The sequence below is a fragment of the Zeugodacus cucurbitae genome, chromosome 5 (genome assembly GCF_028554725.1).
Source record: "Zeugodacus cucurbitae isolate PBARC_wt_2022May chromosome 5, idZeuCucr1.2, whole genome shotgun sequence".
Taxonomy (NCBI): Eukaryota; Metazoa; Arthropoda; class Insecta; order Diptera; family Tephritidae; genus Zeugodacus; species Zeugodacus cucurbitae.
The window spans coordinates 35952229-35980218 of NC_071670.1; the positions used below are offsets into that span (position 1 = coordinate 35952229).

The 27990-nt window shown below is 36.4% G+C and overlaps 1 protein-coding gene across 2 annotated transcripts; it reads right to left on the reverse strand.

The window, feature by feature from the left end:
- Positions 1–1607: 1607 nt before the first annotated feature.
- Positions 1608–27961, reverse strand: LOC105215491 (farnesol dehydrogenase). Of its 2 annotated transcripts, none has more exons than XM_054230762.1 (2): positions 27257–27961; positions 1608–2111 (listed from the first exon to the last, which is right to left on the reverse strand). In XM_054230762.1, the coding sequence occupies exons 1-2, from the start codon at positions 27830–27832 to the stop codon at positions 1896–1898; spliced, it is 792 nt and encodes a 263-aa protein (XP_054086737.1). In that variant the 5' UTR covers positions 27833–27961; the 3' UTR covers positions 1608–1895. The 2 variants fall into 2 exon arrangements, with proteins under 2 accessions (XP_054086737.1, XP_011187737.2); XM_011189435.3 differs by lacking the exon at positions 1608–2111 and adding an exon at positions 25938–26188 and having other exon boundaries at positions 27257–27960.
- Positions 27962–27990: the final 29 nt, after the last annotated feature.

The following is a 27990-nucleotide window of genomic DNA, read 5'->3' on the forward strand; positions in this document are numbered from 1 at the left end:
TGATTCATTTAAAAAAATAGCAACATAAAGGATAAAAACAATACTTTAAGCTGATTGCCGCACAAGTTACCTCTTATCGTAGAATCACCCATATACCGAAGAGCAATAGTTTTTATATATATAGTAAGTACTGATTTCGGAACCCGATATACCGTTACTTTGCCTTACCTAGCAATATATTCTAGTGTTGAAAATTTATTTAGACACAAAAGCTACCAATTATTATATTCTAAATTCAGATATTTATAGAAAACATATATTTTCTATATTGATATCTCTATTACAGTTCTACACTCAAACTTCACTCTTTTGGTATGAGAGCGATTTCTTCCGCAATTCATACATTTTATTAAACTTCGTTTTAAAAACACACAATTACTCATTAAAATCAACCATCCCGGATTCACCATACTTAAGTCGAGTTTAGTCATAAATAGCTCAAAACACTTATATTCATTTTACCTTACCATACATAATCTCCCGACACATAAATTCACCATATTCAAATAACGATGGAGGAACTCTCCTTATGTATCATATTTTGGGGGCTTTTAAAACAAATAGATAAAAGTTCAATTTCTGCAATGAGATTATCAACAGCCTATGCTAAAATAGTTGAATGGAAGATTTTATCCAACTACACTTACCAAAAATGTACTCAATATAATTTTGGGATTTTGGAAACAAGAAAATTTCGTAGTGACTCACCAGCGCCATATAGAGATCTTACAATGAAGTATTCAGAGTTTCGCTTTCATCGTCGTTTACTACCTCGTATATTGCCGAACCATAATTTTGCATCATTATTTCAAATTCACCAGTTTCTTATATGGAAAAGCTAATGAAAGCGTTCTCAAAGTAAAGTTCTAAGCATAGCTATTACACTTGAATACTCTTAAAAGTACTTACATAAATTCCGGCAATAACAGCAATAGAACAGAGCAACTACTGTTGTCTCGTTGTTTATGCCAGATGAATCATAAATTGCACAAGCTTGTAAAATGCTTTGAAACGCTTAGTAAAATTAACTCAATTTATACCAACAATTAGAGACATGAAGTTATGACAACTAGATGTTGAAATATGGCAACCCCGACAAGATTTCAACAAAAACTAACAATATTAAATTATGTGCGAAGTGTTTGAGAGCTGAGATCAGCAGCATATCTTCTCGCTATGTGCTATTCGGTATGTACATACTTTATATTTGATCACACATACATACTACGTACATAATCTAAATTCATATAGGTATATATTTCTAAGTACAGATTTCTGCATGAAATAGTTTCATTGATTATATTTAAATATGAAATTCGTATATTCAATATTTGTGCGAGCCCTAATATCATAGCTAAACTTATGCCCACAACACAGTAGCCACACTGTAAGCCCACACTAGTGTTGTTGCGTGTGAGTGTGTGTGTGCATGTGTTTATCTTGCCAATTTCATTAGCTTCGGCTATTCCTGTGTTTGTCTGCATATCAATGAAATTTTGAAAATACAATATGCAAATCGAAATGAGAGCATAACATACATACATACATACACACATATAGGGCATTGCCTATTTATGGATTGCTGGAAAGACAAGCTGCTCTCGGTCAAGCGGCAATCAATGCTACTTCAATGAATCCATTCAAATGTGCAAACAATCTAAACGCAACCATCTTATTTGAGTGTTTATTTTGCAACACTTTACTCCGTTAACTTTTGCCTATTCATGTCGTGTGCTGGGCTTCCGGTTTAATCCTTCATTTGTTTTGGGCCGCTTCCTTCCACGTCAAAGCAAAGTCGTACTTAAGAATTCAGTATACGAAATTGATTTTAAATTATTTGCCAACAATTTGAGCTTTGTCTACTAGGCCAACAGCAAGTGTAGATGTGTGTGTGTTCATTTGTCTATGTGTTTGTAAGTAGTCGCATGTGTGTGTGTGGCTGTACAGTATTCAATGCTTGTGTTGCATATTTGCTTGCGAAGTGCCTCCTTTGGATTTGTTGAATGCATTATTAGCTCAAATACTGGGCAAATCTCTGCTGCTCCGGTTCTCTGGTAAACAAAACGCTCAGAACCCAATGAATTTCCAACTACCAGCTTCAGCTCTACATCCTAAAAAAGAGTTTACATTTGTAAAAGCATGAAAGCAACAACTTGCTATTATGAATATACATATAGATATACTGATGTGGATAATCCCGAAATATGTTGATCTTAAGGGATTTTCTATCTGATACGAAGCTTCTTCACTGAGTCAGATAATTCGGATTTTTAGTCAAAACAATATTGAGAAATACTTGTCACCTACCGAATAGTTTTTCTCTCTCAAAAGATCCCAATATCATTTTAGAAAATCTTTTTTTTGAGCTCCTCTAGATACTTGATTAATTTTTATGGAGATAAAGTCGTGTCCGGTATTAAATATTAAAATCTCAGATAGGACTTACTCTTAATAAAATGATCTGTAAGAATCCGTACGATAACATAACCGAACTTAAACTTCTAACCTTATCAGTTAATCATATGCTGAGAGACTAATAGCCCTGAGCGATAATCATTAATCAACCGGATAATCTCTACAGATGCAATGATCCATGTATTAATAGTAAAATACATGGAGTTTTTAAAATGAAAAAATAAAGCTCTTTTACTTGTTATATTCAATGAACATATTCGGATGACTACAGGATGAAGAGAAGAGGTTTTACTCTTAGGACTACAACTTTGCTTCTGTCGTTTGTGTAAAAATTTACAGGATTAAAGGATTTTTTTTATAAAAACGGTTACAAATGTCGATGTTACAAATGTCGATAAGCCTCAGTCGCACTTTTCTTGGAATTAAAAAAGAAAAGCAAAAATTCCCGAAAATATCGAGAATTCCTCTCAAAAAGTGACATTTTCAGTTGAGAATAAGTTTGGGGTGCAAACAGATCTCTACAAATATTTTGTTGGATTAATGGAATAAAAAAAAATCGATTTAATCGACCAGTGCTTGACCCTAGAGACATCTATTGGAAAACGGCGGAAGCAAAGTTGTAGATTTATGGACCGAGTACTAGAGGCTGAATAGCAATAAGCTGTTATCCCGGGATTACTAATATTTTTTATAAGCTTAAATTAACTTTAACAAAGGAGAAAATAAAGAAAGAGTATGCAGAAGGATGAACAAAAATTACTTTAAGTCCATCTTTTCCGGGACTGAAGCTTTTCGTGACATTGGAGATATTAGAAAACAGTAGAAAAGGGAAAACAACAAAGATTCTTAAAATATACCTTCTCAGAAATAGTTTTCCCGAGGATGAAAAGACATGAGACCACAGTAATTAAAATAAGAATATAATAAGAACTCAAAGAAAGTTAATAAAGTGTTAGGAACATACTTTTCACTACTATCTGAGGTTATATTGTATCTAAACGTCAATAACGTTAATATATAACAGTAATGCAGTAAAAAGTCCTCTCTCGACGAACAGAGACCAAACTCTACTTGTCCCTCATGATGTCAACCTCCGATGAGACGAAACTAGGAGTTTTCGAGAGAAAGATTATGCGGAAGATTTATGGTTCTTTGAACATTGGCAACTGCGAATATACGACGGCTTAGACCTATTCCAGCAAATAAAAAACAGCGGCTACTCTGGTTAGATCATCTTGTACGAATGGACGAAAACCATCCAGCTTTAAAACAGTTCGTTGCAGTACTCCATTGGAAGGACCAGTTGGAGAAGGACCTGGCTGCCCTTGTTATTACCAATGGGCGCCAAATAGCGAGAAGGAGAGATGCGTGGCGCGCTGTTGTGAATTCGGCTATAACCGCCTAAGCGGTACCTACGACAGTTAAAAAGAGGAATAACGGTAATACTAATACCGAAATTCATTCCGGGATCCCGTTATTATTATAACGAAACCCTAGAAAAAGTGAGAACCCTTTTACCAAATACACACACAGAGACACACATCCAAGCGCTTATCTTCATGGTTATGCATACGAGAATACGCACATCTGCTGGCCATCAGCTGTTTGCGAAAATTTTGAGCCAATAATGCAATTATGTTTGCTATCTATGCCATTCACTTCAACGCAGCTGACAACAACGCCTCATTGCTGCCAGCGGGGTGATGGACAAAATTGATTTAACTAATGTGCAATATGTGCTGTGTGTTGTGCGCTGCTCTGCTCCAGTTCATGTTGCTGTTGCTATTGTACGAGCAGCGGCGATGTCAGCAATGAAGCCTGTAAGAGCATACATAGAGAAATCTACAAACACACATACGCACATACACATATTTAGTATTTGTTTGTATGCACGTATGTGTGTATGCAAATCAGTTTGTGCGCACGTCAGTCTTTATGCGTTTTATTGATTTTGATTTTGCTTTAAGTGAATTCGGCATCAGTTTCCCAACGCAAGTGCAAATACACACATATGTATGTGTGCTATTACAATAACAATTCCCACTTTGAAATGCTCATAAGCGCATTCGATAAGTGTTCAATTGGCGGCTAAGTGTGCGTGTTGGCAAATTTGCTTGCCGCCCCTCAAGCGTTAACCACTCTCCCTTTATTTGTACACCTAATGAGCCACTGCGGCGTTCGCAACTTTTTGCGTCATTTGCAATGTTAACTAACATTTTCACGCAACTGTAGTCGCTTGTATGTGCACTTATACATGTACTTGTGGGGAAAAAGTCGTTTTGTGGTTTGAAATCAAAGTGAAAAACAGACACATTAGTGAGTGCGAGTGTTATATCCGTAAGGGAATTTGGTCCGACTGCAAAATTTTAAGTGTTTTCCATAGACGAGTGAGCTAAATAATAGGTTAGTTTAGGTTTCGACGGTGATCCCCACCACTGAGATCACGCGAATCTCACTCAAGTAGTGAAACTACCGGCCCTTTGTGATACCAAAGACAGCTAGATATGAATCAAAACTAACTCATGAAACGGTATAGCGTAAGCGTGAGCCTATCGGTAATCCGTTTAGGACGCTTATTTCGATTCCCAAAAGTTTTCGTCCAGTCGGGAAGAAAGTGTCAAAATATTTTTACCTCGCCTTCGTTCAGACCACTGTTATACTATGTTTACTTTTAGCATTCGCGCTTGGTATGTATGTATGTCTCATCTCAGTGAGCTTCTTATAAAAATCCGTCAGCATTTGGAGAGAACCATTCACAGGATAATTGTACTGAAGCTAGCTGAGTAAGACTGTAGGCGATCACTACCGTATTGAATATTCCTTTAAATGCGGTATATGTACTTACCAACATCTGATCTCAGCGCTATACACTCGTATTGTATATGATCAGGGTATCTTTAAATCCCACTTTCTTATTGAAAATATTACCTCGCATCTGTAAGCGCAGACTCAATTATTGCATGACAAATAATAACTACCTTAAAATTTGTTTTTATGACGTTCTTGTGAGACTGCAGATATCAGCCGAAGCCTATGAGCTATGCGCCAATGATCAAGGACCAATTCATGGCGGTTGCTTTGCCTCGATGTTTCCTACTGACCAATCTAATTATGTATGTTTGAAAGCAGCAAATTCCTGACAAAATACAGTGCAAGAGGATAACAATGAAGATGCCCTTCGTCATTAAAATCTAGCTTAAGTGACAACTCCTTTGGAAAGTTAGAACTGCAGACAACTTAGAGTTCGTCGATTTATTTTGACCGATTGTGTAAGGGGTCTGTGTAGAGTTAAGAAAGAGAGGAATTTAAGATGATAATTACATTGCCTTTTTCTGACGAAAGATAACAGAAACAGTAGGCATCGGGACAGGTCCTGAATTAAATGTTGAGTATGAGAGAACTGTTAGAACTCGACCGCAAGTGTTGTCCATCGCTTTCTGGCATTCGCTGAGTTTTTATGTCGTCTACTTTGTGAAAGTACCGACCATATATTCACCATGCGCCAAGTCTTGGAAAAGACACGTGAAAAAAGGATCGACACACACCAACTCTTTGACGATTTTAAAGTTGCTTTCAACATACGGCTCTGCAAGCTGACGTTGAGCAACACCAAAACCTCTGACAGGAAAGGGGATGGACCTGGATGGATCGAGGACCAGACGAAATGTCTCCTGTCATCAAACAAAGAGTCAGCGCATTTTTCGTCTTGGCTCTCACATCACTGTTGACAGTCATAACTTGGAAATGGTAGATAATTTCATATAACTAGGCACCAGCATCAACACCGATAATAATGTTAACCCTGAAATCCAAAGCAGAACCACTCATGCCAATAGGTGCTACTATGGACTGAGTAGGCAATTGAAAAGTAAAGTCCTCTCTCGACGAACAAAAACTAAAGTCTGCAAATCCCTCATCATTCCCGTCCTACGTTATGATGCAGAAACGTGGACGATGTCAACATCCGATCAGACGGCACTAGGAGTTTTCGAAAGAAAGGTTTTACGGAAGATTTATGGTCCCTCAAACATTGGCAACGGCGAATACCGCAGAAGATGGAATGATAAGCTGTATGTGTTATTCGACGACATAGACATAGTCCAACGAATAAAAGGACAGCGGCTACGCTGACTAGGTCATGTTGTTCGAATGGACGAAACTGCTCCAGCTCTGAAAGTTTTCGATGCAGTACCCCCTGGTGGAAGCCGAGGAAGAGAGAAGCCTCCACTCCAATGGAAGAACCAGGTGTAGAAAGACCTGGTATTACCAATTAGCGCCAAACTGCGAAAAGGAGAGAGATGCGTGGCGCTCTGTTGTGAACTCGGCTATAACCGCGTAAGAGGTGTCTATGCTAGTCAAGAAGAAGAAGTATCTATTATGATTCTGTTATTTCGAGCGGATGTTTTGGTCAGTTCGGTATCCAATTTCCTACTCTGTAATAATAATACTATCGATGTAAATGCTTGTAATATGTACACACAATCATTAAACATAGCCACCAAATCGACTCGGTGTTGAAATAAAATAGATTTCTTCCGCCACTAATGAATGCTGGTTGGGTGCCACAATGAGACAAGGATGAGACAAGGGAATGTCAGCAGGTAAACATTTCAAAAAAACAGAGCAGCAAAAATAGCAACAGTAAGGTTATTAAGAAAAGCAACGAGCTAGTGAACAGCAACAACAATAACCCGACAACCAATCAGGTCTGCACAACGCGAACTGACACGGAAACGGAAATGGAACATAAACGGATGCCAGTCGGTGAGGTCGTGCGTGACTCGCGCGTATAAAGTGAGCACGCAGCACAGCAGCAGATATCTACTTATATACGTAAATAGTAATATTTATATTGGTAATATTGAGAAATTCATTTATCGTAGCTGTAAATTTGGCTCACGAACGTCGTCGCTGATAAGCCAGCAACATGGAAATGCGGCTGATTGGCCAAAGGAAACCAGTTCACTGCCACTGAAGGTCAAATTAATTGGAATATATTTATTTCAGCACCGTCTATATATATACGTATATTTATGTATTTAAATGCATGCGGGCAGCATAAGCAGGCCAAGCGCGCAAAAAGTATCCACACAGCGCTGCGCTCCTCACTCTGTGTATACAGCCAGCTCATCAATACGCCGATAGATGGATATAAATTGCAATCAAGTCGATTAAGCAAGCGTTAAATCGAATATCGATTAAGGCCCAACTTGCCGCTGACACCATTTGCTTATACCGCTCAACGCGCTCACTATGCCTCTGCCGTTGCGGCAAAACTTTTCAACTAGAAAGTGCTAAATTATCATTTGCAATTTTCATGAAGAAATTTTTGTGGCCAAGGTGTTAAAGTGCAAAATTGTTGTCAAGCTCAATAATTGCCAAATAAAATTTATTTCTTCTTTTATTCAATAAGGAGTTTGGAATGAAATTGTTGCACCATTCTGTTAACTAAGCGGACACTTTGTTTTCTTCTTCATTGTCTCTATGCACAGTAGGGGTTTGAAGCGGAATTCGTATTCATACACTCTTTATTATTTATTCTGTTGTGAATTCGGATTTCCAATGTATCCCGAGATGACTCGCCGAGGCTAGTCACAAAACAGCGCGCCATTCATTTCTCCATTTAGTTGTTTGGCACCAATTGATGATACCAAGTGCAATCACGTCCTCCAACAGAGTGGAGGTCTTCCTCTTTTTCTGCTTCCATGGCGGGTGCTGCATTGAATACTTTCAAAGGAATGTTTTCGTCTATTGAAACAACATGACCTAGTCAGCGCAGCCTCTGTCCTTTTATTCGCTGAACTATGTATGTCAAGATCGCCGTATAACTCATACAGCTCATCGTTCCATCGTCTGCGGTATTTTTCGTTGGGAATGTTCAAAAGTACAAACATCTTCCGCAAACCCTTCCTCTCTAACACTCCCAGTGCCGTCTCATAGGATGTTGACATCGTACACGCTTCTGCTACTGCTACATGCACGATTCGTACTGCCCGCTATAGGTGCACCTTATTCGGGACCACGCCCAGCCAATATTGCATACTGTTCTGGACCATGACAGTCATCTTCTCCATTATATTCCAAACATACCTCGAATGCAGCATATATATTGCACTATATTATCTGGTGTTATTCGATCAGATACTTCCCTTTCCAAAAAAAAGGCGCTCATTTATATATTTCCGAATTTATATATTTCCCATGTATTCTGCGATCTCGTTACTGTCTCCACAGAAAGACCAAGCTACTCCTTTATCGTGACCGTACTTATACAAGTACTCCCTGAAACATCCATGACCGGTTAGGAACTGAGTCATGTAATAATCTATTTCGCCGTGTTTTCGTTCCCCCATGCTTATATGTTTGGGATTAAACGATATGTTCATCTCCCTTTGCCTGATGAATCCCTGTGTGTTTGCCATTCTTTCAAGCTGACTTGCCTTTCTTCTCTACGCTCTGACACCGTTAGTTTGTGACCTGCGCTTTTACTTTTATTGTATATTCGCTTAAGTTCGAGAGTCATTAAGTCTGGAGGCATAATTCCTCCGCGCAGCTTTTTCACACTCTTTCTCAACATGAATTTTATAATTGAGTCTCGTATCAATCCTTACCCGAAGTATTTCACAGCAGATTGCGTCGTAATGTTGTGTCCGTCTATGTATGTAGAAGGGCTTGTAGAGTTTGGTCTGTGTTCGTCGAGAAAGAACTTTACTTTTCAGTTGCCTACTCTGTCCAAGACTTCTACTTTCAATTAATGAACATGGCTTGCTATTATATACTGAAGAGAAGATCTATAATAGGTTGTGTTAATAAAATTACATCAATCCCCTAGACATCCCATAAAATTTACTTTGTTAATGTCAAAGAAAAGTTACTCGATTAACAGTAAGTAGGCTTAAGAATTTTCTTTGCTCGGAAGTACTATCATTTCACAATTCCTGTAATTTAACTAGATATGAAATATTATCGTTCGTTTGGACATGTCGTGGTACTACTTTTTACCTTTTTTAATGTATTTCATTTCTATTAAAAACACTTGAATATCTACTTACTACATATGTCAATCTTTAATGAACTCTTCAATCGTATTGTTAATGCTTAACAGTTGTAGGATCCGTTTGTCGGATAACATTCAGATGTAGTTTACAAATAGATGAAGAAACTTGACCAAACACCCTAAAGAACACATTAATTTAAACTGGCACATATCAGTCTCGATTGACAGTTTAGACAATAAATAAATGATTCCACTTTAATGAGAATGTCAGTCCTTGAAATCAGTTATAGAAGGTCAAGAGATCGTAAGAAATGTTTACGTCGAAAAATTAGCAATCGAGATATACCAGAAATTCTGAACATAATTATACTCTCGCAACAAAAGTTGCTAAAGAGAGTATTGTCCACATAACGGTTGTTTGTAAGTCCAAAAACTAAACGAGTTAGATATAGGGTTATATATACCAAAGTGATCAGGGTGACGAGTAAAGTTCAAATCCGGATGTCTTTCTGTCCGTCCGTCCGTCTGTCCGTCTGTCCGTCTGTCCGTCCGTGCAAGCTGTAACTTGAGTAAAAATTGAGATATCTTAATGAAACTTGGAACACGTGTTCCTTGGAACCATAAGAAGGTTAAGTTCGAAGATGGGCGAAATCGGACCACTGCCACGCCCACAAAATGGCGATAACCAAAAACACATAAAGAGCTATAACTAAGCCATAAATAAAGTTATGAAAATAAAATTTGGAACATAGGATCGCATTAGGGAGGGGCACATTTGAATGTAATTGTATATAACTCGCAAACCAATAAAGCTATAGAAACCAAACTTTCTGCAGTCGTGTATTTTAGCCATTTCCCTATACAGTCCAAAAATGAAAGAAACCGGATAATAACCACGCCCACCTCCCATACAAAGGTTAGGTTGAAAATTACTAAAAGTACGTTAAATCACTAACGAGAAACGTCAGAAACACAAAATTTCACAGAAATGATAGCAGAAGGAAGCTGCACTCAGATCTTTTTACAAATTGGAAAATGGGGAGGCATCGCCTACTTATGGGTCAAACACCATATCTCAGGAACTACTCGACATATTTCAATGAAATTCGGTATATAATATTTTATTGACACCCTGATGACATGTGTGGAAAATGGATGAAATCGGTTCACAACCACGACTACTTTCTTTATAACTCAATTTTGAATTCCATCTGAATCCTTCACTTTATAATATATACATTAGGAACCAATGATGATAGCGAAATAAAACTTTACACAAATACAGTATATGATCAGTGGCATCACTTGTGAAAAAATTGTCGAAAACGGACTATAACTTTTCAAGGCCCCAGATATCGAACATGTTGAACTCAGCGCCTAAGGTTAACCGAAAATATGGGTAAATCTCTTAGCTAATTTAATGTAATTCAGAGGAAATTGTTTTCTTCCAATAGTGTGTCTCAGTTCTAAAAATTATTAAAATCGGGTCACAACATCTCCTAGCTCCCATATACCTAATTATAGGTTTTTCAAAAATTCGTTGGGCTTTATTACGCATATATGTATTGGTTAATATGTGATATATCTTAGCAAAATTAAGTGAGCGTATAGTATTGGATATAGTGTCCCTTGCTGGTGAAATTGAATGAAATCGGTTCAGGAATTACCTCAGCCCTCATATCTATATATGACGATTTTCGTTATTCTATTAAACTTTATGCCGAATTTATGGGTAAATTTGTGCGTTATCTTAATAAAATTTCTTCAATAAATTGTGAGAGTATAAAATGTTCGGTTACACCGGAACTTAGCCTTTCCTTACTTGTTTTTGATTAGATTAGAGCAACTTTAAAACATTATTTCTCATCTTAAACCTCAGTTTTGAATCTATGAGAATGCTCAAGTAACGGTCGCGGAGAATACGTCATAAGTTGTTATAGAATAACATCCCGAATGAACTGGGTGCCGTTTCAGTAGAATTTCAATAGTAGATTTAATTACTCTTAATTGTTCCGATTGGAACGCATTTCGAAGACCACAATAGATAAAATTAACACTCCAGATTATAGTATAGAAAGCTCTATATAATCTGAAGGTAAACTAAGTGATTCTACATCTACTGTCACCAGAGATTCAAACAAAGCTTTATGTTCCTTTCACTTCTCTCCAACAACTCTTCACATCGAAATACTTATTGGTTCAATACTCACCACCTGTGTACTCGGTACTACCGCAACCAACTTTTAAAGTATAAAAATCTAATCTGCTCCACTTTGTAGGCACAAAATTACTGTAAAAGCCGCGTTTGAGGCGCTCAGCACAACTCATATGTAAATTTGTTTTTGTATTTCAATGCGAAAGCTTCATTTTCGTACGTGTTATTTGCGCACGAGTTTAACGAATCTTGTGTTGATATCTTTTATAGATTTGCGATTTTTATTTATTTTTTGCTTTTCTTCACTTTTATTTTTCTTTTTGCGCACAAAGTTGTAGAAAAAATTTCGCTGATTGCATATTTATACACCCGCCGGTTGCGTACGTGGTGCGAGCAGCGCGCCGCGATTAGACGAGGCTCTCAAGCTTTGCACCTACTCGCAAAGACATTTCAGCAAATAATGGAAACGCTTTATTAGGCATAAAATTCAGCCCAATCACTTCAGGTGATGCAAGGCATTAAGTGCTTTTACTAGAACTTTGCATACTTCCCACCTCACGCCCCGCGGACTGCCAGTTGGCTTAACGAATCACTAAATCGCTTAGATGTTTAGATAATTCAAAGATAAATCAAATTACGGTGAAACTTTTACAGTTGTCTACAAAGCAGTGCTACCACTTGTGTGCGCCTAACGCTATACATTTGTATTTGCACACGCACGCATGAGTATGCCTGAGTACCCCCGATGCGTATGCCTTGCATGTGTGCTTAGCAGCAGGAGCGGAGAGAGTTCAAATAACACATCGTTAATTTTATTGATACGAGTACCGCTTGAATGTTAAAGCAAATTACAACTTGATTGACTGACAAGCTGCGTATTTAAATACGGAATTTCTGTGTACAGTAAACTCACTCAGGCATATGAAGATATATGTATGAGAGTACATAGCATTAAAGTATTAGTTTTATGGATAGCATACAACCGTTGCAGACAAATTGTAAATTATAAAATAAACACCTCAGTCAGATAGGAAATTTAATGTTAATATTCTTGATTTTTTTCCTATTCTGACTAAATAGATGCACTGATACTATGATGGGCAGAGCATGGTCATGGTAAGACAACAATTTTTAACACCAGAACTGTTACAATGCAGTAGTATTTATTTTTGGAATGAAAACAGTCGACTTTTTCTCATCTGCTAATTTATCCCCCAACGACAAAAATATCTGTGAGTACTGAGGAGCTTTTCCTTTTATTTTGCGTTTGTTTCACCACCGACAACGAAATTCTCCTAGTTTAAAGTATTTGGTTAGTTTAGAAAAAATACATCTCCTAAAGTAGTTATCTTGATCACGGTCTACTTCAAGAACTTATTGCGGAAATTATTCGCATATTAATAGTTTTAAGGGTAGTAATTGCCGGTTCTTATTTTTACAGCAAGTCCATCAATACCACCGCACTTTTCGACACTACAATAAACCGTACAAGAAGGTTAGATTATAAGAAGTAAAATGGCGCAAGTCGTGAGTGGACTTTGGTGTCGGAGTTTCTACGTACACTTATATCAACTAACCAAACAAAAATGTATTTTAGTTTTATTAGTTTATTATGCTAGAAGATATGAGATAAATGCGATAAAGGGATTTAGACACATTGTATGATCCTGAATGCCTTATTAGTCAGATTATTAGTCAATGGATTTTTATGTCCAAAGCCTCACAGGACATAAATATATCAAAGCTAATTTGAACTGTTTCAGTCTTTAAAATAACAACAAGTATGTAACGAAGAGTAATAAACATATTTTACAACAATGTGCGGATAGAGTCATGTGTAGAAGTTCACGAATGGGAGGAAAATTTCTGACGGTCATTCACTTGGGAGTGACCAGAAGCGATTCTTTTGCATATGGCTCAAGCAGCTCACGATTTCCTTCCGCTCTTAAACCAAGTATTGGGAATGTCCAAGAAATACGTTGGATGGGTCAAGGGCTGAGGCGAGTAGGTCCTAGCAGCTATGCCTACTATAAAAGAAAGCAAATTTGGTGTGGGATTCGTGGTGGAAGAGAGACTCAGTCATCGAGTCCTTGTCATAGATGAACGATTGGATAGGTCATATTGTTCGAATGGACGAAAGCACTCCAATTTTAAAGTGCAGTACCCTCTGGTGAAAGCAATGAAAGAGGAAGACCGCCAATCTGTTGGAAAAACCAAACGGAGAAGAACTTGGCTGCGCTTGGTATAACTAATTTGCGCTAAACAGCGAAAAGAAAAAATCAATGATGCGATATTGTAAAAAACAATACACTGGTCATGAGCAGTTTCAAAGCAACATATAACAGTATAGATGAGCACCGGAACGAGAGTGTGAGCTTAAAGCATACGACGACATCCAACGAAACAAGTGCAGTTCCCGTGGTATGGTGCATGGTTAAGCAAGTTCCACACTTACCAGCGATGCTTCTTATCACCCAGAATTAAAAATATATAATTTTTCATTCATAAAAATAAATTATATGCAACTCAAACCCATAAATGAATTCACATTTCTTTGGCAACCCTACTCAAATGCACGAATGCAAATCTTAACGAATGTACTTGCGACCAACTAATTAAAGTCATGAGCTACTCAAAACTTGCGCGAAGTTGTCTGAAGAAGCGACGCTTTTCTTCATTTAATTTGACTGCAAATTATGCAATCCTTGGGAATTTCTTTTCGTTAACAACTTAAAGTACAAATGTATGCGCATACAACTGATGTTTTTGTGTGCGAATTTGCATATGTTTGTATGCACGTGTGTGTGTGTGTGTGTGTATGAGTGCAACATTTTTCTTGTGAGCGCTTTCCAGATGGGCGGCAGCATAAAATGCTAATATCCTGTACTGTAAATCTACAACTACACAAACACATATACATACTATTTTTGATGCTTTGAATGCATTCAGATGTACATACGTGTGAGTGTGTGTGTGGCGAAAGTAACACATGGCGTTACTCGCTGCAGCAGCGGCTCCTTCTGTAAGCGCTAGCGTTGCTGCTGCTGGTTGGTGTTGGCGGTGCTTTCTTGTGCATTATTCACCGGAAATCTGCAACAAATTTGCATAGAAAATTGCAAATTTGAATTATGACCAAAGGCGAAATAGCGTTGAACAGCTGTTGTAAGTAGACTCACACACATATGCAAGCATAAATATGCATACGGTAAACACAGCGGTATAAATAGAAGCATACACTTATGCTTGCAGCACAAACATTTATGTTTATATGCGCGCACACACACATACATACATACACATGTAAATACTATATACAATTTTATTTTCCCTGAGTACGACTGTCTTCCTTTGTAAGTATATACATATATGTATGTGTGGTGGGTAAGTGCCTTCTTCACGTTGCAACTCTTTGTTGCACGCTTTGTAGTAAGGTTGTTGAAAAAATAAAAAAAAACACCAGCAGAATATGTAAAATATGAAAACAACAAAAGCAAAAAAACACCAACTTGTGCCACAATTTGTTTGGACTATTTAAATGCCATGAACACGATTTCGTTTACGACCATATGCGCGTTCAATATTTATGCGCATAATTTTATGTTTTTTGTTTTTGATTGTTTTATATTGTGACCCACGCGCCTTCGTCCATGCTGCTCTAATACGTACTTTTATTTAACATTTTTATATTTTTACATGTGAGGAAAGCAACTACTTTGACCATATTAATGTATACAGCATGTGTTTTTGTTGTTGGCCAAAAGCCATATACTGCAAATTTTGCCTAGAGGATTAGAAAAAGCGTATTAACATATGTAGGGACCGAAAGTAATATACGAAACTTCTGTTTAAAATAAAACCACTTTATCCCCAAGAATACTCCATAGAGGCATTCGTTTTATAAGGGCAATAGGAATATATAGACTAATTATTTCGATAAGTTCTTGTTTGTGTGAACGATATATTCGAATAAAGTCAGTAAGGATAGGAAAATCATAACATTTGTCATATAATACTATGTGGTTTGGACCCATTGCAAACATTTTAATAATTTCTCACTCTACTCACTCATATACTAACCGATATGTAGAGTAGACGAAATCGTGAACTGACTTCTATTATTAGACAAGAATCCAAAGTCGACACATCTATTTCAATGGGATATCTATCACACGAGCTTATTTTTATGGGATAAGATTCATCTTTGAATCTTGGATTTGGGTCCTTAATCAACTTGGTCAACTTTACCTAGTTAACCATTGGTTAACTGAGCGTAAGTAGGCAACTCAAACTATCCTTTAAATTAATAAAAAGTGCAAAGGCAATGAATGACACTCTAGACCTTTTATGTTGCTAAGAATACTCAAAAGCAGCGGTCTCGAAACCTTAGTCCAATCGATTAAGTCGAAGATCGGTTTTCTTAAAGAGAGGTGGATGAATATATAATTAAATTCGATTTAAGCACCAGGATACCCTGGTCGTCGTAGTATGCGGAATAACTAACATCTAAGGGTTGTAACTTTGCATACATTTACATATTTGAAGACTTAAAAAAGAAGAAACAAATTTTAAATAATTTTTTGTTGTTGTTGTTGTTGTTCTTTGTGATCAAACAAAAGCCTTTCTTTTCGGCAGCGCATGTGATTTCCGCTCACAGGAACATCTGAAACCAAAAATTCCAACGGATTAGAGAGAGTATATGTTCGGCTCTGGTATGAACTATGATTATTAATTTTGCACAAAAATTAACCAAATGGCGGACCTTTGAAATTTTTTTTTGGAAAATCGCCTTTTTTCAGTCACAAATCAAGTTGAAAAGGAAAGAAGATCTTCAACGATTAGATTTATCCAAGTTCATACCAAAACTACATATGTATAAAATAACGTATTCAAATTTGGAACCGATTGGATTAATAGGTTTTGAATAACTTCAAGCGCCAGTCGTAAAAACACGGTTTCGAGAAAACGCGTTTAAGTTTTTGAGACGCTCTCGCTCTTCACATTCTTGAATAGTTATATGTTCGAATAATATTAAAAGAAATCGATTTTTTTAAACCGAGAATGGGGAGGTCCCCTTAAAGGGCTAAATTGCTTCATACATATATCGGGTTTTCAGAGTATCATGTGAGTAATTACTATCAGAAACTACCTTTGTGATGAGTTAATTTAGCCTGAGGAAAAATCTGAAATCCTTTATACACAATTTATTGAATGCTTCCAATGTCCAGACATGTGCAACATATATTACGACAAACTTTAGTGCCTGAAATATTTTTCTTCGCAGAATTATCTTTAAAAACAGTCTTCTCTTAGTATAATAATAGACGGGATTGCCAAGAGTGGTGTACAGCTGTCACCCGGAAACATGATCAACATCGCTAAATCCATGCACATTCTATACGATGACATAGACAGGTGCATGGCAAGAAGAATCATATCTCGATGGAAGGATCTGCCGGGGTGTAAAACTGCAAAAGTCATGTGCAAAGCGGTAGATCAAAAATATACAAGGTTCCTACTGGAGCTCGATAGAAAGGGCTGTAGGACCATGGTTGGCATTCTTACCGGTCACAGCCTTGTAGCGGCGCATGCCTATAAAATGGGGCTGTCAGATGGGGAGGAATGCAGAAAATGTCAAGAACAGGGCACCAAGGAAACAGTGGAACATCTCTTGTGCGTTTATCCTGCGTTAGCGAGACAACGTTTTAGGTACTTAGGGGCCCCACAGTACGATAAGTTAGAAGAGATATCGTCAGTGAAGCATCATAAACTATTAAACTACTACTACTCAGGGAACACGTAAAGGCACTCCATTCTGGTATCGCAAAGGACCATAACTGGTCTATGCGTGGCCTGCAGGCCGACCAGACTAACCTAACCTAACCTAGTATAATAACTAGTCTGGTAATAGGGATTTAGCACTAAATTTCAAAGCATTAATTGTTTAGCTACACTTGTTTGCTTTTGACTTCATTATTATAAACCCCATATTTTTAGATCGTCTATAGTATATGAACACAGAAAGTATCGCCTTAGCATATGTACTTCTACAGAAGAGCGAATCAGATGGACCTATTTACCTCAACACCAACTGCGACAGATAGTTACTCGCAAAACGTCTTAGTTTGTTAGATTTCAGTTCAAATTTCGCAACACTACAACCCTGGCATAAATACATTAAAGTCGCTTATTGCTTTCTATTTGCGGTCATTTGTTATAATCTTTTACTTCTAGATATAATATGATAATGGCATTAATGGCTCTGTACTGAAGAGGGAATATGGAACAATAGAATAATTACAACATTTCCATTAACATTTGCTATCACAAGTTAACTATTAAATCATAAAGCTAGTCGCCAATATTTATTTATAAATGTGTATAGGCATGTGCCTATAGATTAGGTTTGAGTCCATTTACTATTGCAATTACTTTTAGATTTAATTAAGTTTTTGCATGGGTAATTTCCGTCTCAATGGATATAATGAACTGGTATTCATGAATGTACTATGTATATTTATATATCTACTTACTCTCTCGCTTAAACTGTTTCTCACAGCCTATGTGAGTCAAATTACACTCACTAATTTAGAACACACATTAAAGATTTGCTTGTGCATATATGTATATTTATAGTAACGTATGTACATATACACAAGTTACTCATACATTCTAGCAAGGTTTGTATGTTTTTCAATAATAGTTCGACCGTGAAGTGAAGGGCTTACTTTTGATGTAAATATTTAAATAACTCCTCCTGAAGCCATGTATTTCCGGAACAATATGAGTAGAACCCACTTAATTCCCTAATCATTCATATACAATTAATTAAATCTCAAGTCTGTCACTAACCAACGGGAATCATAATATCCATTGAAGAAGTAGTTGTGTTAATAACAAATTAGGCAGTCATGAAAGCTCTCTAGAGTTTTAAAGTTCAGACACAGTAGATTTAACGAAACCGGATCAGATCCCGAATTATGATCAACCAAGGATCCATCTCTCTGGGTTAGTTCGAAGCAGTACACAGTTCCGAATCTATCCGCAGAATTCTCGAACTCCCCGTCATTGGAAAACACTGTTCCATCTTAAGTTAACTAGGATTTGGAACGCAGAAGAACTTTTAGAAACGCGTACTGGGGTCAAGAACGTATTCGGTATTTGGCATTTCACTCTTCCTCAATTCATATTACTACTACAAACACAGTAATTCATTTCGCAATGTTTTGGCGTAAATTTAATTGTTGTTACTGTTATTGGATTATAACATCAGGGCCGAGAAAACAGCAGGTGACCACACAGCCAACTATTAACTCTACTTGTACGGGCTTTTATAATAGTGTGCAGTCTACATACATACACTCGCATATAGCGGACTAGCATAACGGTTTTGTGGAACTAACTGTTATTATATGAATGTATGTCTGTACGTAGATTAGGTGTGTGTGTGTGTTGTGCAGTATCCGCTATTGCCTCTTTTCTGTGGTCATTAAATTGTCCTGCCGCTGCGGGGCATTACAGGTGTTAAGTGTTCATTTGCGTGCATATTTCAGGCTAAATGCACACATACACACACAGACACCAAGAGTGTTGACTGCTTTACTTCCGCTTCACCCCACACTTCTCTCACCTTGTTACACATTATCCGATTTGTAATTTCATAAATATGCGCCGCAATGGGTCCTGGTCTTCCCATTGCCATTTGGCGACATTTCGCTGAGAGTGCTGCCGCTACAGCTTAGGGGTATGTTTGGTAAAATTTACAAATTGCTTACTGAATTTACGACATATTTAGGGCGCTAAAACGCTCTCTGCCTAGGCATATGCCCGCATACATGCATAGACATCATATACATATGTATGTATATGTGAGGTGTTTGTGCCTGTTGGTCGTGGCACGAATTTATTTGCTCCCCGGAGACATTAATGTGCGCGTGAATGAATTAATTCGCAGATAAAAGATTGTGTGTTGTTAATTAGTTGAAGCTGAAATGAAATTGTGCTTTTGGTTGCAATTTAAGCGAATCTATTTCGCATGCTAAATGTAAGGCAGGAAGTCTGTTTATTAGCGCATAAAAATCGAATGGCTCGAATTGAAATCAAATTGAACTTCTCACTAGCTATTCGCTGTATGCTTACTACGAAATTAAAGTTGATTTTTATTATCGTAGGCTTATAAGAAGTTTTAATGACCGGCAATTGCTCTTAGGTGTGCTATTTTAGTAAAGCACAAAATGGTTTAATTTTTATGTGATTGTATTCACCACTATTGGCAGAGTTCCGTATTTTGGCATATGTATAATACAGATTTTCAGATCATCAGAAAACCGAACATTTTATACTCTCTTAATTTAAAAAGTTTTAATGGAGAAATATGTTCAGTTGTTGGTCATACTTTATATTATAAAAGGTTGTTGTGTTATATTCTGATAAAATTAGAAAAAGGAACGGCATATTGGGAATACAAGGAAAAAGTCATGCGATAATAAAGCTCAAAAAAGAAAGATCTTTTCTCAAGAAAGTGTTTGCGCGATATTTTATCAAAACTCATAACTTGCTCAATCCATTATGCATAAAGCCCACTAGAATAAAGAAAAAAGTTGAATACCAAGACGCACTGTCAGCAAAAAAATAAACCCACTTAATTCCATTAAGATACCTCACAGAGTATATAACTCTATATCTAACTCATTTAGTTTTAGGTGTTACAAACAACCGTTAGATGCACAAAACTATTATACTCCATGTTGTTTAAGTTAAAATAAATCAAGGAAGCTCTACAAGTATGTCCTTAAAAAAACATTATCTAGTTGTGTGTCTTTACAGCAGTGTTGTCCAACGTGACTGTGAGCACGTTTGCTTGTGTTGGTTATTAGCGTACATTCGGAAAGTTACGAGCAGACAACACGAATACGGAACAGTGCGTACAAATAAGTAAACGTACTTTTTAAAAATTACGGTCAACTAAACTATCTATATTTATTTCTTTATTATATTGTTTAATTCTAATGAGATCAGAAATGTGATTGTTTGATAGTATAGCTGAGAATTTAATTGTAAATAAAATTTTCTTTTGTAATTATCAAGAAGACTTTTTCGGGCGTCTCCCTCGATATTTACAAGATTTTTGTGACAACGTTCATAATGTATTTTTATATCATGTTTGCTACAACGCTTTATTTTTTTATAACAAATTAAGCATTCTGCATGCTTTTCATTGGTCTCAATAAAAAAATAACATATTTCCCAAATTTGTTGGAACATTTTTAGTGCGTTCTGTTTTCTAGCGTCAACTGATCGCAAAATTCTGCTTTGCTTGCCTACGAAGTTGAATACAGTAGCACAATCGTGCTTCCACAGACACTTGTCGCGACATGTTGGTGTGAGGTGTCTGGTTTGTCCGTGCGCTATTGTGCGCATAGGCCGTGGACAATGCTGCTTTACAGAATAGATCATCCCCTTTAAATCCATCGTAAAATTGTCACACCTTTTGATATATACCTAATACACCTTATACTGTGGCTTTGACATTCCTAAACTCTCGCAACATTTTTATAGTTTTATTTGTCATTAGGTACATGCCCATGCCCTTTTCCTACATAATAGTATTTATTAAAAAATTCATTAAATGTATGAGCAATTTTATTATAAATATCAAATTATTACTATTGTCTTCTTCGGTCTATAGCCATTCCGGATTTGATAGAGTATAGTGATATCCTTAATGAATAAATTTCTTTCCTTGTTCCCAATCGTCGTGGGAACTGCAAGATATATGATTCTACTTATTCTAATTAACGGGTAGTTTTCTTTTGTTTTGTCAGATTTCGTCCACATTTACTTTGGGGGCCTAGTGACCTATGCTATATCCTTATCTATTTGAGACATCTATTAAAATGCAAAATCAGAGCTCATTTTATGGTTCTGTGCCGAGAACCATTCATTAGCTTGAAGACCCTTCTGCAAAGTTCAGCGAAAAATAAATATCCATATCGATTCTTCGCCCCGCTCTTATTCTTGCTGAACACATTTAAATCATAACATTTATTTTTTACGTAATTTCAAATGTAAGATGCAGTTCAAAAACCCCATTCTCGGTAGAACAGAAGGTCACTTATAAAGCTAAATATACACATGTATAAGTTTTCAACTGGAACTTTTATTGCCACTTGTCTCAAGGCGAAAAACAAGAATCTCGCATTCGCAATCTTATGTTTGCACATCCAAGACACGCTTTAGTAAACTACTTGCATATAACAGTACATATATATGTATATGCTGTATACTCACACTCCACCAAACAATTTTAGCAGCATGTTCTGCTTTCCGACGTTAAGTGTTGCCATATAGCGTTTCCTAGACCTTGAAATTCAGTAAGGCAAATGAGGGCGTGAATGCTCTCAAGAGTACATCTGAGTAGATACTGTACATACATGAGTACACACATGATGAATACACCGTGGGCTGTGTACTAAAGTGTGTATATTTTTTTGTTGGTTTGTCTAGAAAAATATAAAAGCTCTGCACTTATCGTAGTTTACTTGCTTCGCTGTTTGGTTGCGTTCTCGTGACCTTCACATTCGTGTGTGCCAAAAAGCAAGAACAATAGCAAAGTTACACATTTCGCACGCAGAAACAACTTAAGCCATTGTAAACTACTAAAGAGTGTAAAATTGCAATTTTTTAAGAGAACAAAATGCGCGAGGCTGATTTAAGTCAAATATTAATAACTTGGACATTGTTAGTTACAATATTGAAATATTTGCAAAAATGTTATTACTTAAAACGTATGTCATCTCATCTTTTCATCTCCTTAAGAACAAATATTTAAACAACAAGTTTTATTACTGATCTTCCAAAGGAAAATTTTCCTATAAATATAAATGTCAGAATTATCAATAAATCGACTGAGTTTTACCGTAGAGATTTATCGGTTCAGCTACTCTCTGACCATCCATTACACAGATTCTGACACAAATCGATGTAGCGCAAACTTCATGCTGAAAAATCATGGTTCCACTGACTCTTATAAAGTGGTTTTCAATGGCTTCGTCAATAAACAAAATATGTGTTATTGGTCAGGCAGCAATCCACCCAAGTACTCCATGAGTCACCATTGCATACCAAAAAAATTACGGTTTGCTCAATGATAATATGTATTTCTTTTAATATTTTTGGCTCGAATTGGATGATATGGACAATATGTGGTTCCAACAGGACGGTGCTACAAGTCACAAACCAATTTTAGTGAACGTGTTATCTCACGAAATGGCCCAATCAATTGGCCGCCTCTGTCGTGTGATTTGACGCTGTTAGACTATTTCCTGTGGGGCTACGTCAAGTCTATGGTCTATTCCTGCAAACCGGCGAGGATTGATGAACTTCTACCGGCCGAAACATTTGCTTTCGAATGAAACTACAGAAGTCACAACTCTTAGACTCTATTCTCGACTTTCCAGTCTAAAAACAATAAAAAAGGAATTCACTTGTTTATTAGTCCAATTCTAATTTCTAAACCGAAGTTAGAAATATCTTATACCGCTTCACTAAGCACTATATCCTTAAAATCTCAAAATTTTACCTATTTTCAACATCTTAGAGATTTGTTCCAAACTAAAATTGAACCTCATTATCAGACTGCATATTATCATAATCATTCCTTCTTTAGCAATTGTTTAACCAAATGTTAACAAGCTCTTGAAAGTTGCTTCAGGAGTCGAAGAGCGAAGATGTGTAGCCGAGATATTAAAACCATTATTAATTCGACTAATTTGATTACCATTTTTTTTTTAAATGACAACAATGAAACATATTGATGAATCTTCTTTGCTGGAATACGATGTTGCAGAAGACTAAAACTCTAGGTTCTGAAACTTCTGGAGAGCATTAACATAAAACGAAAACTGGACAAATCATTTGAAGATTTTTTACAATTCAGAGATGCGTTTATCAACAACTTGTTATTCTAAAGAGAGTTAGTGAATCTTTGGCATGTTATATAGATCTATTAAAGTTTAGTGAAGTGGTTTTAGAAGATCTCTACTGTATGATCAGATAAAGTATAAAAATCTTATATGCGAAATCTGATAAAATTAAGAGCTTTAAAAGCCTATCATATATTATTATCTGTATTTAAGAATTAAGCTTTTAGTCAACTTAAAAATCCCCTCACTTAATGTTATTTTGACTATATGCATGTCTTACTTTTTGTATTGAATTTTGGCTTTCCTTTCCACCGACAACAATATCTACGAACAAAAAGCTCAGCTTTAGCCACAGAGACTTCATTTACAATGCGGTCGACACTTGAGGTGACTTTACTAAATGGAATTGTCTATAACCGCATAAAAGATTTTGGCTTATAATAACAAATATAATGGAGACTGCATGTGTAGATAAATAACAATAAGTGTATACCAGGGCATATCTAAAATGTTTCGGATAATAATTAAAAAACCTTATTATTGAAAAGCAATCCTGGTTAAAATTTCACTATATTCACTTGAACAGATTAATATAACATCGATATCAAAATAAAAAAAAAAAAAACAAAGAATTCTTACAAGTTGGAAATATAATTTTGCGTAGAGTTGCCAATTGTTCAAAATTTGTATTAGAAATTAATAGATAAAATAAATTAAATATTACAATACTTATAAAGCGTAAGATTTAAAAGAGTTCCAGATCCACTGGATTGCCACCAGTTTCAAAATATTAAATAAAAAAAAAATGGAAAAATATGAATTAAAAATTTGCGCGGGAAACTAAAATTGTTTATGTAAGAAAAATTGATAAAAAAATTATGAACTAGTCACTTGTTTTAAAATTAATTAAAATTTAATTTTGATTTAAGTTAAAATACTAAATCGATATCAAACTAAGGAGGCATGGAGTAGAAATATTTTTAAGAATTGTTGCCACCCATTTCCTTTTTTTAATGCCATAAAATTTAAAAAATAAATGAAGCTTCACAATACCAAAGCACGTCCAGTAGAGATACAGAAACGAAATTTTTATAAGAGTCATCAGCTGTTTAAAAAAATAATTTTTATCAATATTTGTCAACCAACACTCTTCATTCATTTCATTTTTAAGGACCACCCTAGTATATACAAATATATTTACAAATATTCATAAATCCGTTACTCAACATACAGATTTACATTTATTATATTTCCACATTTCATTTTTTTTCAGCAAAGAAAACCAACACCAACAACGAACAAACTTATAAAGGTAAGTCACCAACGACACGATCTTCTTCTTATTATTGTCACATGCCAGCTGCTACATGCCTCGCCATTGGAAGTACTAGCTACTGAAAGGCTTTCAATATTATGTTTAGCTTGTGACAAGTTGACTGTGTGCTGATATGGCAGCAAGCTCTGCATCATAGGCAGCGTGCTACCAGAGGAGCATGGCTTTATTATTAAAATTTTCCACATTTCTCGGTGGATATTACATAATAGTGTGGAGTTCTACGGCACAAGGCATGCAAAGTTCATTTCAAATGTTTATCCAATATCTTGTGTTGATGCGTACGGCAGCAGTAGATTTCATATTTGATGTGGTAATAATGCGATGAATATTAGAAAATGTGTTTTTTTCTGCTAAGAAATGAAGAAAATTTGTTTTTAGCCGCACCGCTTGCTGCTAGATACTCTTGAATAGCCATAATGTGCCACTACAGACTAGACTCGTGCAGTGCGCATTTGCTCTTCGAAAGAGTTTTGCCAAAAATATTAAAATTATGTCAGTTTACTTTTCATGAGCTCAAAGGACGTGAGAGACGACACACAAATCTTGCATAAATTCATACATCTACATGTACATATGTTGTGACATAAAATAGTGAAGTGTTTAAGCAAACTAAATTTTGATAATTCTTTCGAACTGTTGCTTCAATTCGAGCGCAAGTTTGTTGGCATTGGGCAAACCAGGTATGCACATATGTGTGTGAAATGCAGATCATTACGATGGTCCAGGATATATTTCTAGCTTCATGATCGTTGGTCTGAATTAGCCAGACTTAACATACATACTATTTGATTACAACTGCTCGTGCCATAGATTACTAAACCAAAGTAGCTTTTTATCGTTAATACATCTTTAGAAACATATACATATATATACAACGAAGAATATGTCTATAGCTTAAATAGGACTTTACTTTTTGAGAAGATTTATGTTATTACAACTCTACCTTTGCCTCAACATCTACTCGTTTCTAATAGTCATTAACACTTTTATGATAGACGCCACATTTAGATTTTCTTTAGAAAGGAAATGTCCAAATTTTAGTTATATCCTGGACACTCGAAGTTAAAACTATACAGATTTACTGTATAGATAGTAAATAAATGGGGCAATATGTATGTAAATTGATTAAAAAAAATTTATTATATAAAATAATTAAACAATATAGCGGAAAGCAACTGTTGTATATTTTAAAGCGAATCACCCACGGGTTTCATTATCAGCTCGTAAATTTGTACATTTGGCGGCTGCGAGAGTACATACATTATGGCGCCTGAAACATTTTCTGGCGTAAGAATTTTGCCATCGACCAACCTTTTCTGGTCTTCTGTTATTATCTCCGTATCAACCAGACCCGGACTGATGCTCTAGTAAAATATAAAATGTTTAATAAAATATGAAAAGGAGAATACGTGAGTGTGAAATGATATATAATTCAGAGAAAATAGAATTAAGAGCTATATATATTTTTTTTATAACCTTAGAGCATTAAAGCCGCCAAGTGGAATGAGCCCATGAGCTTAACTTTTAATATTGAATGCTAAGATCTTAAAACGTAAAACGTCGGAAATAAAATCCTTATGTAAACATCTCATAAAGCTAAATTCAGACATCCAATATCAAACCGTGTCAGAAGAATGAAGCTCTCTCCTTACGAGTTCAACAGCTTTACATTTTTTAATGATACCGCTACAATTAGAAGAGTCTAATCCCGACACAACTCAATATAACCAAACATGAAGCCAAGTAATTTTTGAGTAGTGAATACAGGACGATAACCTTCTTGATAGACTGCAATGGTCTGAAAGCCCGCAACTAGGTTTTTTGTACAGAACCTGAAGTAAAAAAAACCCACTGAGCTCTTTTTCCAGCAGTTACAGCCATCCACAAGTCTGTCGCAAGTTAGCGCGTAAAGGAAAAATCAGGAATTTGTTCGGTGATGCAATAACCAATAGCAATGATGAATTGATTCCTAGCCTATCCCTTGATTAGTAAGAGTATTGCTTTACATACCTTCAAATTTTATTTTGATAGCAGTCATAAGAAGCTCCACGCTTTAGTTTGGGGGCTTTTCTTTATTTTTTATGGCAAATTATGGGCCTACAAACACGAAACTAACTCAAAAAGCTTTTATTACAAGGTAGTTTCGTTTTAAGAATTTACAAGAAATAATAAAAAATATCTTCATTTTTCCCAATTTATCAGACACTATTAAACTTTTAAGCTAACATTACACATTTCAGAAACAATTCCCCACTCAAAAGCCAGTTAAATGTCCTTACTTTCACGTTAAATTGTTGCACTTTACACTTGGTTGCCATTTAATTTTCACTTTTCCTACAACAAAATAAAGCGCTTGCAAATTGAAATTTAAATCCGACATTTTTACACTATCCCCCCTCAATGGCGGCACGACCATTACGCCACGTACTCACCGTCACCTTCACACGTGTGCCCAAGCCTTTGAACTCCTGCCGATAAATCTCGTTAATAGCCGTCAACGCGAACTTGGTGGCCGGATAAATGTTTAAGATCGGCATTGCGTCCGATATCACCGGCACCTTGTGTCCACAAATGCTATTTATCAATATCACATGACCATCGATACTGTGCGCCCGCATAGCGGCAAACACATGGCGTGTACAATTGACCACGCCCATGACATTCGTTTGCAACACCTCCTGCACCTCGCACTCGTCCATCGTGGCCAATTGACCGAAACGAAAGCAACCGGCATTGTTGACCAACACATACACGGGTCCGTGGTCGCGTATGATGCGCGTAAATACCTCTGCCACATCCCTTCCATCGGCAATGTTGCATTTAATGGCGTGAAAGCGCGCACGCTGCTCGTCGGTGGACAATTCTTGGCGCAACGCTTCCATGCGTTCGTAGCGTCGCGCCAAACCGATAACAATTAAACCGGCTGCAATTAGATCGCGCACAATGGCGGCACCAATGCCCGAACTGGCGCCGGTCACCACCGCCAATTTCGCTTTTAATTGCTCCATTAGTGTTTCGCTGGTGCTTTCGCTGTCTGTAGTCTGAAATACGCTGGCTTGCAATTCGTTTGCGCGGCACAATTGTACAACCTATTCGACGAATTGTCGTTGCTTTACTGCTATATAAAATTTCAAGTGCCCTACTTTTTAAATGCAAAATAAAAATT

Bases quoted from the DNA above. Each gene is read 5' to 3' on its own strand.
- LOC105215491 (XM_054230762.1), bottom strand. From the start codon at position 27,832: ATGGAGCAATTAAAAGCGAAATTGGCGGTGGTGACCGGCGCCAGTTCG. The intron at 2,112-27,256 runs GTGAGTACGTGG...ACTCTTTTTTAG, and splicing joins GCACACGTGTGAAGGTGACG to GATGTAGAGCTGAAGCTGGT.